This window comes from Etheostoma spectabile, chromosome 14 (assembly GCF_008692095.1).
Source record: "Etheostoma spectabile isolate EspeVRDwgs_2016 chromosome 14, UIUC_Espe_1.0, whole genome shotgun sequence".
Lineage (NCBI taxonomy): Eukaryota > Metazoa > Chordata > Actinopteri > Perciformes > Percidae > Etheostoma > Etheostoma spectabile.
In genome coordinates this window covers 3,116,824-3,130,667 of record NC_045746.1, presented here as the reverse complement: position 1 = coordinate 3,130,667, position 13,844 = coordinate 3,116,824, and the positions used below count along the sequence as shown (strand labels likewise).

Genomic DNA, 13,844 nt, shown 5'->3' with positions numbered 1-13,844 from the left:
CGCGCAGCATGTCCCCTTCATTTGGGCTCCCCGCATCGGAGGACGATCGTCCTCCCACATCAACGTAAACGTTGTCTCCTCCTGCCGTCGCGCGACAGCGTCTCGTGCGGCTTAACGGAAAAACCGCTCCTCTGGCTCACATCAATATCTGCACTCACAAAGATGGGAAAGAAAAAACACAAAAGGAGGAAACAAATGAAAAAATGGTGAGCAGGGACGTTGGTTCACAGTCTTGCTCCCAATTAAGGTGCTGACATAACCGCGCTCGAGCCGTGTGCTCTGGTTGTGGTGACAGACACGGGACTCCCCAGTATGCGGGAGGCGAAAATCGACCGTGCGCCCGTGCGTCTCTGCCCCTGCAATTCCAGCTCCCTGTCTCTCGTGCGCCCCAGTCTCCGTTGTGCCTCTCCAACGTGCCTGCCTGTTAAAGCCATCCGGGCACCCGTAGCTGGCCTCACTTTACACCTGTGGAACTATGGGAACCGTAGTTTACTGAAGACTGAAACAGAGCGAGCGAGAACGAGAGAGACAGCGAAGAGAGTGAGACAAGAGTGCAGTGTGAAGAATTTCAGAGGACTGTTAATAGTTGCCATGCAATGCCAGGGATGAAAATAGCGCAAGCATTAATAATATATAATATAATAAAAACTACATCTCCAATCTGTGGTAAAATCAGAATGTATGAAATAGGGTAAAACATGAGGACTGCTGTAAAGCTATATCTATTTAGGTAAAGTGATCTGTCACACAGCTATTGGCTAAAATGCCCAAAAAAAAATTCATTACTTTTTGTGCTAATTGTTTTGTGTACGTACCTGGAAATGTTAAATGCTGTAGATTGCACACATATTTAGCTTGAAGCATAAAACATCTGACGTTTCCTCACATGAGCCTTTGGAAAAGTAGGAAAATAATAAAACAAATAATAAAAATGTAAAGGCAGACTAAGAAGGCAAAGAAAAATATCATTCATCTTTGTATATTTGAGTGTTTTACATGTGGTGGCACCTGTCGTTGGCATTACCTATGAGGAAGCATCAAATAAAATAGCATACATGTCCAAACACACATGGAATAAGAAACATGTCATAACCCAGGAAAGATATTTGATATTTATTACAATAAAATGGGGAATCTCATAAAATCACATAAAGGTTACACTCACAGATTGAAAACACTATCCTTCCAAAGTCCACTGACACTGATCTTTCCTCTTTATGTGTAAAATTTCACCCTGTCCTCCCAATGGATGAAAACTGTATACACGTTTAACTAGATGTAAAAGTCTTTGTGATGCACAGATATATCTGTGTTAAATTAAAACAGCAAGAGAGGCAGTTACATACAAAATTGCCATACATATTATTAGACAATGAGCATTCTTTACCATCTCTCTCAGACTTTAAAATAAACAGTATTAAAAGGTACATAAAATCTAAAACAGCCCTTAATTTGACCACTTTAAGGCACATGTTGGTGCAAGTTTGAAATCAGTTTCCTCTTTCAGGTGATGGACATGGATCGGTACAACAGCCTTTTTTATATGTACGTAAGATTACTGTAATAGGAGGCATCTTGATAAATCCTACAGCGTCTGTGTACATAATCAACCACACAGGTTCCCAAGGTTCATCGACTGTTGTCTGAAAGCGGTTGCAGCTTCTATAATTTATGTATCAACATATTTATCTCAGGCAAAAAGTTAGCCGTTTAAATCGCTCTTCTTAGAAAGAGGAATCAATAGGACCTGAACATATATTGCAGCTGAACAAATCATGTACACACTTGACTTCCCCCCACCTCAACACAACCATCTACATCTTCTTTCAGTTCCTTGTTGTCATGGTTACAGAGTGAAGCAACATTTCTTCAAGGCCTGAAAAGCAGAGCTCCGACTCTGCTCCTCAACATGGTTGACTGATCCATCCTGAATGGGCTGCAGTGATCAATAACCAAAAGGAGGAAACTGTCTAAACTAGCCAATGATATGTATCGTAGTGTGTGTGTGTGTGTGTGTGTGTGTGTGTGTGTGTGTGTGTGTGTGTGCGTGTGTGTGTGTGTGCGTGTGTGTGTGCGTGTGTGTGTGCGTGTGTGTGTACTGTACACGTGTACTGTAACATGTCAAACACTGTATCTGTAACTGCATTGTGTAAATCCATGTCTGCCCGTGTGTCTATCTGTCATTCTCTTTCTGTTTGTCCGTTTATTGCTCCAACTGTCATACACATGTGCGGTCACAGGTTTTCTCCGGGCTGGTACTGCGGCTCTGTGGCGGTGAAGTAATCCTCCAGGAAGGACTGCAGGTACTCAAAAGTGTGCCTCTCATCAGCCTCACGCCTCCAGCACTGCAGCATCAGTTCATGGAGCGAGGCGGGGCTGCCCGGGGCACAGGGCATCCTGTAGCCTCTCTCCACTTGCTCCAACACCTCACGGTTGTTCATGCCTAAAGGAATGAAAGATGGAGGGAGGATGTGGAAACAATAGGGATTCGAATCATAGGGTAACTCAGGATGCAATGCAAAGATGACATACTGCAACTTTAAAATGATCAAGGATAAATCTCATTATATCACAAATAAATTAGAAACATACCTCCAAACTTGCATCATGATAATAAAAAAGAGGAATAATTTATTTTATTAATAGTAATTAAGTAATTATGCATGCAGTAACATGTTTACAGTACATGTGGCTTTATTGAAATACAAAACAACTGATCATGAATGTTGGTTTGAGGATATTTCTTTTATCTATTTTATGTGTTCATTTTTAAGAATTTGAATCTACTGCACATCCATGTGCAGTAGATTCAAGATTCTACTATTTGTTATGGTATAATTATTGCTTACATTATTGTTCTGATTTTATTTGTTTTGTGATCTTTGATTGATTCATATCAGAATCAGAATCAGAAATACTTTATTGATCCCCGAAGGGAAACTCGGTATTTATATTCTATCATATTTATCATAAGTCTGTCAATTAAAAATGAAAATGACTGCAAAAACAAAATATGTGAAATTCTCAATCCACATATTTATTTAGTAAAATTAGCAATACTTGGTGTTAATGACATATAGTAAGAGAAATTATAGGGATTTATTGCAGCATCAGTCACCCCTTATGGCATGATCTGTGTGCTAATTAGCACAGCAGGGAGGCAGGTGCTTAAGAAAGGGTCTCCCCTTCCTTTCCATCTACTTTTGAAGCCCTTTCGAACAAAGACACTGAGGCCCTAAACTCACCCAGTGTTGTAATGTAATTTGTTCTGGTCTAAAATGTAAGCACACTGTCAAACAGTCAATTGTTAACTGCAACCACCTTTTTTTGCTATAAAAATGTGATCTTGTCCCCTTTTTGATAGTGAATAGCTGATAAATAACCAATCCTGGAGAAAATGTTACTGCCATGGATGAAGAATAAGAAATACCCGGTACCTGGATATGGCACCCGTCCCTTCGTGATGAGTTCAGTTAGTAGGATGCCAAAGCTCCAGACATCTGACTTGATGGTAAAGCGTCCATACAATGCAGCTTCTGGAGCCGTCCACTTGATTGGGAACTTTGCCCCTGAAACCATGGCAACACAGTGAAGATAATCATATATTAAGGAAAGATTATGTATAAAAATATAGGCACGAAGGCAGAGGCGGACACTCTAAATCATTGCATTGTGCAAGTGTGGCTCTCTTCATCTGTCTCTCTCATACACACATGTTTTTACCTTGTCTGGCTGTGTACTCATTGTCCTCGATGAGTCTAGCCAGGCCAAAATCAGCGATCTTGCACACCAGATTGTCTCCAACAAGGATGTTAGCTGCTCGCAGGTCACGGTGGATGTAGTTCATCCTCTCAATGTACGCCATTCCAGCTGCAATCTATAAACACAAAGAGACAAAAAGAGCTCAGAAAGACGGTGAGAAAATGTGTTTTCTTTATATCCCTTAATTGCTGTCAATGTGTTGTGTATCTTAGTGTCTGTTTAACTCGCCTGTGCAGCCATGTCCACCAGTTGAGGCAGCTTAAGACTCTGCCCCTCCCCATCTTTTAAGAAGTCCAACAAACTTCCTGAAAAACGAGAAAAAGATTGCAGCATCACAACCAGTCGTCATGCCTCCAGTAATTAACTCATATCTGCTGTGTATCATGGTGGGTACCAAATATAATTCAGTAAGTCTTATTAGATAGATGCTTGTAAACGCATGGTGACTCTTTTGAATGAATACAATGCCAACTTTGTCTTTTTCTTTTTAGTTTTTTAGTTAATATTGACAGAATGTTTCACCTGCCCCCAGGCCACCTCCACACGGTCAAAGGTCAAAGGAAGAAAGAGAATTCCTGGGTAGGTAGGAATTCAGTGTTTTGCCCAGCAAGGAGGCATTGGGGCGTGAACTCTGGTCTTCCAAATTACGAAGCCTCCCTGAGCACTGTGCCACCCTTCTGCCAATTTGTAACGTTTGGTAAATCCCTTGAATGTCAAAGTTAAAGCTTTAGTGAGTAACTTTTTTTCATATTAATGGACGTCCATTACATTCAAGCCATTGCCAAATAAGTTGATACAAAGCTAATTAAGACTATCAGCTTCACACAACACTCTCTGTATTTCTCTGCATGGCTGCGTTTAGAAATTGTTGTTGTCCGGCAACTTCCGCACGCAGTAACTTCAGTGAAGTTAATTACTTCTTCTGAAGAGTTCATCATGTTTTTCTTAATCCTCGTGTCCTTCTTGGCTACTAGCAACTGTGTGGAGGAGGGGTGGGGGCACGTGCACGATTACAGAAGGCTTGTGTCATGTGCACTTTACAGCAATGGTGTTGGCATTACTTAGAATTCCTCATGGAGATGACAGAAACTACGCACTATAGCTTTTCTGTTTTGTTCCTATTTGTCTGTTCGACACTCAACATATCGCAAACGTTTGAATGGTTGAAAGTTAGGACAGGTGTACATCCAGTATTTAGTTTTTTAAGATTTCAATGCAAGATAGAAATGCCCTATTTTATCATGAATGTCTGCACTTACTTAACTGAAAGAAATGTATCAAGTGTCCCTTAATTATGACAAAGTGCATTTCAATGTGATCCAGATGCAGATTAAAAACTTAAAAACATATTATTTTTCCATTTTGCAACCTTGGTGAATGTACGCAATCTCTAAATGTTTTACAGTTTTGTCAACTATGCATTAGGGAAAAAACAATTTGAGGAGCTCACTTCTAGTTGGTAAGGTTTCTAACCAACTGCAGGGATTTAGACTCTATCTACAGTACATCACAGGCATGACAGTTTACTCAGCCTGATACCTTGGCTCATGAACTCGGTAATAATGTAGATGGGCTCCTCAGAGACAACGGCGTAGAGCTGAACCAGCTTGTCGTGACGGAGTCTCTTCATGATTTGAGCCTCCTCAAGGAAGGCCTCGGGGGACATGGTTCCCGGTTTCAGAGTCTTCACTGCTACCTTGGTGGTACCGTTCCACATGCCTGGCACAGAGACAAGGAGATGTTAATGCACACATAGTGCATGGAAACACACAAACACATACTTTGCAGGCATACACACCAGTTTTCTGGCATACTGACAAGGTGATGCCTGGAGATACATGTGCATATTACTTACACTTGGACACAAAAAACATACATACAGATATAAATATTAAAAATAGAAAGAAATAAACACACCATGCAGGATGTAATGAACACACACATGTGGTCATACTTATGGTGCATGCAAATGATTGTTGTTTTGGAGAGCATGCATGACAGTAATGTAAGGGGGGAGGTTTTCTGGTCCTATATCAACACCAGCAGTACCTGAGTTACAGGGAAAGGCTCCTAGCTTGGCTGAGTTCAGGGATAAACACGTTTGGATTTAATCAGTGAAACTGCATGACCATTTTTAACCCATATTGGTGATACATGTGATAGGAAAAATATCCTGTGGGAATACCAAGCGATATTGGGAAAAACATCCAACTTTACACTGACATAAATTAATTTAAGCATTACCAACAATCTTTGCTACAGGACAGTAACGACACTACGGAGGACAATGCTGGACAGACAGTTCTCCCTCTAAGCCTGTGGCGGGCATCAGAGGTTGGCGGTGTCACTCTCACCCATCCAAACGTCCCCAAAGCAGCCCTGTCCCAGCTTCCTTTGCATGGACAGCGTTTCCCTGGACACCTCCCAGGCATCCCGCCCAAGGCCCATGGTGAGCGGGACGGAGTTGAGACAGGGCTTTGTCAGGTAATAACACAGCCCATCATTAGTGCCTATTAGGGGGAGGAAGTGGGAGCCAAGGAAGGTGGAAATGTAGAGAAAGGAAAGAGTGGAAGTTGGTGAAGAATGGGAGAAAAAGGTGTAGTGATGGGTGGAGAAAATTGAAAAAAGATGGGTATGGATGGTGGGGTGGGGTAGGGAGGGGGTTGACAAAGAAATGTGGTGAGATAATGAAACATGCACATGCAACAACAGAGGAGGAGGGGAGCAACGCTGCACACCTGGATGTAAAACAATCCTACCAATCACCTAAAGGTTGTCTGCAATTGTTATCACCCACACAGGGATTTACTGCATTAGGGATGAGTTTCATTGCTGCAGTTTCTATTCAACACACATTCAAAAACTAGTTCAAACTAGATCTATCAGCTGTGTGTTGTCTGTGTGGTCCGACTTACAGGTGTATTCCTTGCAGGTAGACAGACTCTGAACAACACAGTCAGATAAACAGGGTTTTACTGTGTATGCTTGTGAGATTGCAGGTGTCTTTACCCCAGAATCGTTTACAGATGTTCTTGTCAACTTAACACAACCAAGACTTTAAAAGCCTTATATGTACTTGTTCATCTTTTAATACTTTATTTTATCCAGGTGTGCTCCTGCTGTCACCTTCCCCCACTGCAACACAGTCCCCTGATTCCTACCCATCCAGACTTCTCCAAACTGGCCGTTGCCCAGTTTCTTAATCAGCTGAAGGGATTCACGGGGAATCTCCCACATATCCTTGGTCTTCACTGATAAATCGGCCAGCTTAGGCATGCCCCGCTTACAGCTGCCAATCAAACGGCAGCAGAGTCCCGCTGCTCTCTCTGAGAGAGAGAGAAGAGGCAAACAGGCAGGCAAAGGAAACAAGACAAAAAGAAAACAAAGGGGAAAAAGCAGCAAATGCAGAGATGAAAAAAGAACAAGACAAGTTGCTTGTGTGCTTATGCAACTCACAAGTTAGCCAAAAACTAAAGTACAAAGGAATAAGGAATACTCAGCAAACAGACATAAACACACATTTTGAGCAATATGATGTACAGATACAAAAAAGGCATGCAGAGATATTTAAAAAAAAAAGACAGAGACAATACAGTTCATAGGAACAACAAATAAACACTGGCAAATAAAGTCTATGATATATGTGGCCAAATCTCTCAGCTTTCTTAGGATGATCGTGTCATGTTATGTCGCAAACTGTAGAATGTTTGCTTTATCAACACACACCACTAGGAGGCAGATTTCCACTGCCAGAGAAGAGAGGAAGTGAAGGGTGTGAACCCTGCTTGTTACAACAACTCTGAATTAAGCTTAAAAAGTCACAGTCAGTGCTGTTAGAAGTATTTAAATCTTTTCCTAAAGCAAAAGTAAGTAAGTATCCAATACAAGTCAAGTTCGGGATTCAAAATTCTACTAATGTAAAAGTGAAACTCTCCGAGTTTTGTATTACTGTATTGTAAAGACTTAGTAGATTTTTGTTTTTGATGCGTTGATTTATAAGCCTAATTTTAATGTTGTTGGTCAAGGTGGAGCTTGTTTAAATTACTTACTGCACTTTTGGGTAGTTCTGTAACAATGCATCATATTTTACAAGCGGATCCTATACTTTTTATGTAAAATCGGTATCTGAAGCTGTCAAGTAAATGTGTTGGAGTACAAAGTACAATTGTCCCTCTGCATTGTAGTGAAGCAGCAAATGGAAATACTCAAGCAAAGTACATCAAAATTGTGCTTATGTACTGCCTACATTTTTCTACTTACATACTTGCAATTGCAGTATGAATCAAGTAGTTACAGAATAAGGCTAATTATTTCTTGCAGCTGGGCAGAGAATGATTGGGCAAAGAGTCAAAACAGGTTTTTGATAAAATCCATAGAAGCAGGAGCTTTGGAGCATGAAGGTGCATCAGAAAATGGCAACATAACCGTTTTTTTCTCTTTCAAGGAGAAGCAGAAAAAAAGAGGAGGAATTAGAATCCATGTGCGTGTGTTTGTGTGTGTTACCTGTGTAGTGCTCTACCAACTGCTGCACAGTATCAAACTGTGATCTTGTGGTGATGTAATAGCCACCATTGTCTAGTTTGCGGATCTTATAATGTTTGACGTGGTCTCCCTTGTTGTCGTCCCAGTCACGGATAGACAGCGAGTAAGCACCTGTAAAGGGAAAAGACAAGCGAGGAAGAGGGAGGGGAACAAAGGAGTATATAATGGGGGAGAGGTGAGAGATAAGAGAGAGAAAGTGTATGCTTTCATGTATTTTGAGCAGTAGAGTGTGTGTGTGTGTGTGTGTGTGTCCATTTTACCCTTAGTGGTCTCGCTCTCTCGTATGAGAAAAGTTCCTCTCTGGTTGCCATGGCCCAGCAGCTGTCTCTCCGCATCCTTCCTCCCCATCTTGCCAAAATACCACCTGTCACCATGACAACAACACAAGTCAACCGCAGCAACAGCACACATCTTGTGACCTATGCCCTCAGACTACATGTCAATTATTGACAAAAATTTCAATGTAAACTGTCAGTACTTATATTTTAGCATATGTACCTTTCACTACTGTGTGTGTGTGTGTGTGTGTACTTACTCTTCAGCCTGTATGGAGTCAACAGGAGCTACGTAGTTGGAGGGGATGTAACCTGTGTGGTCTGTGTCCAAAGAGCGAGCCTCCCACCAGTCCCCCTCTCTGCAAAAAGACAGACACAAAGCGTCCAACATGAGGAATGAGGTGTAATAATGCAGTCAGCTCACAGTTTGGTAACACATGATGGAGGGTTCGTAGTACATTACGATAATATACATTATGATAATTACATTATGATAATTTTTGACAATGTTAAATTTAAAAGGAACAATGACATTGTTAAAAACTGTACTTTACAAAAACAATTGTCTGATAGGTTTAAGTGCAAAATACACTTATCTAGTGCATTGAAATGAACAGAAGCGTAAAGGTGTCTAGAAATGTGGAGTAACATTCACGCCAAACACCTCCCAATTTAAACGTCATCATATAAACTGATTTTAGATTAATAGAAAGAGACAAGAACATGAGCATGTCAACATCACTAGCAGCAGTTGACACCCCTGACAGTGCACAGTGTTAACGGGTGGTACTTAATTGCAGCCTGCAGCACGTTTGCAAACAAAATGGATTACCATTATCATCACTGACCTCATTTAACACATACAGTAAGCATTTTGTAAAAATGTTATGCCACAGTGTATTATTAAAATCCTGAGTGGTTTTTTTCTTCCTAAAAACAGCAACATCTGTGAGCAGATGTTATTCAAATACAGCTGTATTTGTGCTTACGTGTTGTTGATGATCTGAAATTTCTCTCCTTTCTGAAAGGTGAGGTCATCTTCAGTGCGAGCATCGTAGTCATACAGAGCTATAAAGAGAGTGACTCACCAACCTGCCACAACGTTGGCACGACCACCAACACACACAAACACACACACACACACACACACAACACACACACAACACACACACACACAACACACACACACACACACACACACAAACACACACACACACACACACACACACACACACACACACAACACACACACACACACACACACACAAAAACACACACACACAAGAAACAAAGGAGTTATCAACTTCCAGTACTACCATCTATGGTTTTACGTTTTAATGTCCTGAAGGTATATAAAAGTACATTAAAATAGTTAATGGAGTAAAAGGACTACATTTATACAGCGCTTTCTACATACCGGACCAAAAACAATTTTGCGTCCTATTCATCCATTCACAGACACACTCATACTCTGATGGTGGCAGAGCGCATGCCAATCAGGAGCAAACTTGGGTTCAGTTAGGTACACTTTGACATGCAGAGGGGGGGATCAAATCTCCAACCTTGTGATAAAAGGAAGACCCAATCTGCCTCCTGAGCCACAGGTCTATAATTAAGTAAGGATTCATTCTGTCCATATTAGCTGTAAAAAGACGCTTCCTAGCACGATTTCAATGTAAGAGACAGAGGACGACAACCATAGTCCTATCATATATCAGTAAAAATGATTTAACGTTCAGCAGAAGCTAACATTAGGCTTAAATGTGAATGTGTGATCAATTCAGGGCCAGTATGTCCAGGAGAAACAACTACAGCAGTCAACACACACACACACACACACACACACACACACACACACACACACACACACACACACACACACACACACACACACACACACACACACACACACACCACACACACACAACACACCACAACACACAACACAAACAACACAACACCACACACACACACACACACACACACACAAACACCACACACACACACACACACACACACACACACACACACACACACACACACACACACTCCTACTTGTCACGCCTCCAGGCCGCTGGTGTGTGTTGGTGCTGGGGAATATGGTGCTGGATGAGAAGCCCTTGTTAAAGTCTGGGATGGTCTGAGTGGGGTCAGGACAGTAACGGCCCTGAGTCAAGGCCGCGGACAACCCTCCATCTGCGTTGCTAAGAGACAGATCTGTAACGTCTACTGCTGCTGATGTTGCTGCTGCTTTGACGGACTTCTTCTGCTTGCAACAGGCACACCCCATAATAACCAGCACGGAGACAGCGTCTGTGAAATCAAACAAATATAAATATGTAAATGTCAATTTTTCCTTTCTTTATTCCTGCTTAATGCTGTACAATACTGATTAAAGCCATATGCAGTGTGTGTTTTTGTTTACAGAGATAACAACAAAGGTTTGATTAGAATTAAAAATACAGAATATACTGAAAATCCAAAATAACCTGTTGAAAGGGATCCTCTGATAGGTTACTATTTCACTTCCATAAAAAAGCAGCAGAGGCCAAGATATCCTGTCTTTTAAGGACTAGTATGAGTCCTCCCCATTTCCCATAATGCAATTGGATAACATCTTTTGTGAGACCACACACCTTTCAAACTCCACACCAACAGTCTGTAACAACAGCTTTCTGATGAAAAAATGTAAATCTTAAGCCCAAACTGAAATAACTGAAATGACATCATCAGGGTTATTTTTTTCAAACTTTGTAAAGCTCCCCCAGTTTCAGAATATAACTCTCTGCAAACTGGACTGCTTGTGTACAATTGGTGCGATGCCCCTTTAATTACAGTAATTACTCAACTACTAAATTAATAACATGATAAAGAAAACAAAAGACAAGAATCTAAAAGATTATCTAGAAAAGAGTCAATATAGGAAATTAGTAAATGTTCTCAATTTACTAATTCCTGTCTATGCAACCTAAGACTTCAAACACAGCTGGCAGAAAGTGAAAGCAACACGTATCACCAATACACAGAGGGTCACTAAACTAAAGAGAACTGGTGGGTGGGAAGTAACAAACTTGAAATAAAAGAACTTTACTTCCCTCGAGCGGGAGGAGGTTGAGTGGAAGTAGGGTTGGAGGCAAAGCGGGAAGGAGAAGTTAACTTTTTTCCTCACCTGGAGTCTTCCTCTGTCAGATCATCTGTCAATCACCATCGCCACTGAAAAAAGAGGAAAGTGGTGAGTGACGAGAGGCGGAATAAGAGAGAGCAGGGCAAGAGAAGGTGAGTGGCAGAGAACCGCAGAGGGAAAAGGTTTTGGAGAATGCAAGAGAAAGGCTCAAGAGCGTTAAAGCGCGAATAAAGAGAGATACGTGAAGGCAGACGCGAGGAGACAGAGAAGTTTAAAAAACAAGACGGAGAGAACTCGAGATAAGGAAAGACAAAGAGCGATGTGGGGTTAGCCACTTCCCCTTTTGCTTTGCAATTTCCAGAAGGGGTACTCATTCTCTCTGGTCAGTGTGTGTGTGTGTGTGTGTGTGTGTGTGTGTGTGTGTGTGTGTGTTGGGTGTGGGTGTGTGTGTGTGGTGTGTGTGTGTGTGTGTGTGTGTGTGTGTGTGTGTGTGCGTGGGTGTTTGTGGTGAAATAGAAGTGTGTAAATGTCATTAGACAGAGGTAAGTGAAACAAATGGGTTTCACAATGATCATTGTGTAGATGTGCACACATGTACACAATCCTGACTTCCAGTTTTGAGCAAACTGTTTTCAGCATTATTTCTTCAGGAAAACAAATATGCCTTCTGCTAAGTGTCTTGCTCAAGGCAATCCTCAGAGCACTAGTCAACAGTTTATTAGCCACACCTTAGAGCAACGGTTTGACATTTTGGGAAATACTCTTATTCGCTTACTGGCAGGGAGTTTGATGATACCACTCTCGTCTGTACAGGAAATATGATATGATGCTACAACCAGCAACCAGTTAGCTTAGCTAGCGGTTAGCTAGCCTGGCTCTGTCCAACTGGATATACAGAGAAAGAGAGATTAGCTTTTAGCTTTACATCAACTCATTTGGCAATGGCTTGAATGTAATGGACTTCATCAATATAAAAAAGGTACGCACTAAAGCTTTAATCAACAGATAACAAAACTGCAGCTATTTTAAGGCATTTTTTTCTATGTCTTATGTGATAGTAAACTGAATATCTTAAGGTTTTGGAGTGTTGGTTGAACAAAAAAATCTATCTGACGATGTCAAGTTGGGTTTTGGGAAATTGCGATTGGCCTTTTTCACTTTTTTCTGACATGCTATAGACATTTCAATTGATTGGCGGATTAGCCAATTATGAAAGTAATCCTTAATTGCAGCCCTTGGTTGAACACGGTTCATGGTTAATTTGGAGGCTGTAGTTTCTAATATTAATCTAATCTAATAGTCTATTGTTATAGATATTTATATGGGGTTGCACAACATATTAGAAACACCTCTTTGCATAACGCAATACATTTCAACAACACCCTAAACTAGAGCCTCCAAACTGACCATAAAGTTAAATCAACACCTTCATGACGGGAAAATGTATTGCACGGCTGTAATATTAGACAGCATTAGTGTTAGCTACTGTAAGTGTATCAATAAATATATTAATGTGCTGTTGTTGCAAATCAATAAACTCGCAACTAGTGTAGAGCAGCCCTAGGATTCAAACTAGCAACTATTCAAGCTGACTAAACCCCAGGCTGAGGCCTCCCCACCTGCTGAGGAATGTGAGGGAAGTCACACACAGGAAGAACCATACAGGTTGTGACAGTGAGTGACAAAAATCAGAAGTAATTAAAGTTTATTTTAAAAGAACATCACCAGAATTCCCAGTGAACATCGTCAGGTTCGTCCCATACACAACACAAATTTCCCCCAAATTCCTCTCAATCTTCAAAGCAACAAAGACTATTATGGGCTTCATCCAGAAGAGAATAGAGCAAAATATGCAAAATGTTACCTGCGCACAAGCCTGCACGCACACACTCAATCACTATCAGGTTGGCCATCAGAGCTACAGGAAGTTAGCCCTGTTTGAGTTTCCTGTCAGCCCTCCTGATGGCTCCCCCTTTTCCTGGAGGACAGAGTGTACACACACACACACACACACACACACACACACACATCTTCCTCTTTGTTGCTGTTTTTTTCTTCTCTGTGCCTACACCCCTCCAACAATAACCTTTCATTTTCTCTCTATCCACCTTTCCACTCGACTTAAGCTGCTGCCTTTAACG

The 13,844-nt window shown here is 41.3% G+C and overlaps 1 protein-coding gene across 1 annotated transcript in view; it reads right to left on the bottom strand.

Moving 5' to 3' along the window:
* Positions 1–2,195: 2,195 nt before the first annotated feature.
* yrk (Yes-related kinase) overlaps positions 2,196–13,844 on the bottom strand; it is a 15,867-nt gene continuing 4,218 nt past the window's right edge. The window contains 11 exon segments of the mRNA XM_032534914.1: positions 2,196–2,443; positions 3,438–3,569; positions 3,724–3,877; positions 3,991–4,067; positions 5,302–5,481; positions 6,924–7,088; positions 8,266–8,415; positions 8,565–8,668; positions 8,840–8,938; positions 9,569–9,671; positions 10,635–10,892. Coding sequence (XP_032390805.1) covers positions 2,235–2,443; positions 3,438–3,569; positions 3,724–3,877; positions 3,991–4,067; positions 5,302–5,481; positions 6,924–7,088; positions 8,266–8,415; positions 8,565–8,668; positions 8,840–8,938; positions 9,569–9,671; positions 10,635–10,892 — 1,631 coding nt within the window. The 3' untranslated portion in view covers positions 2,196–2,234.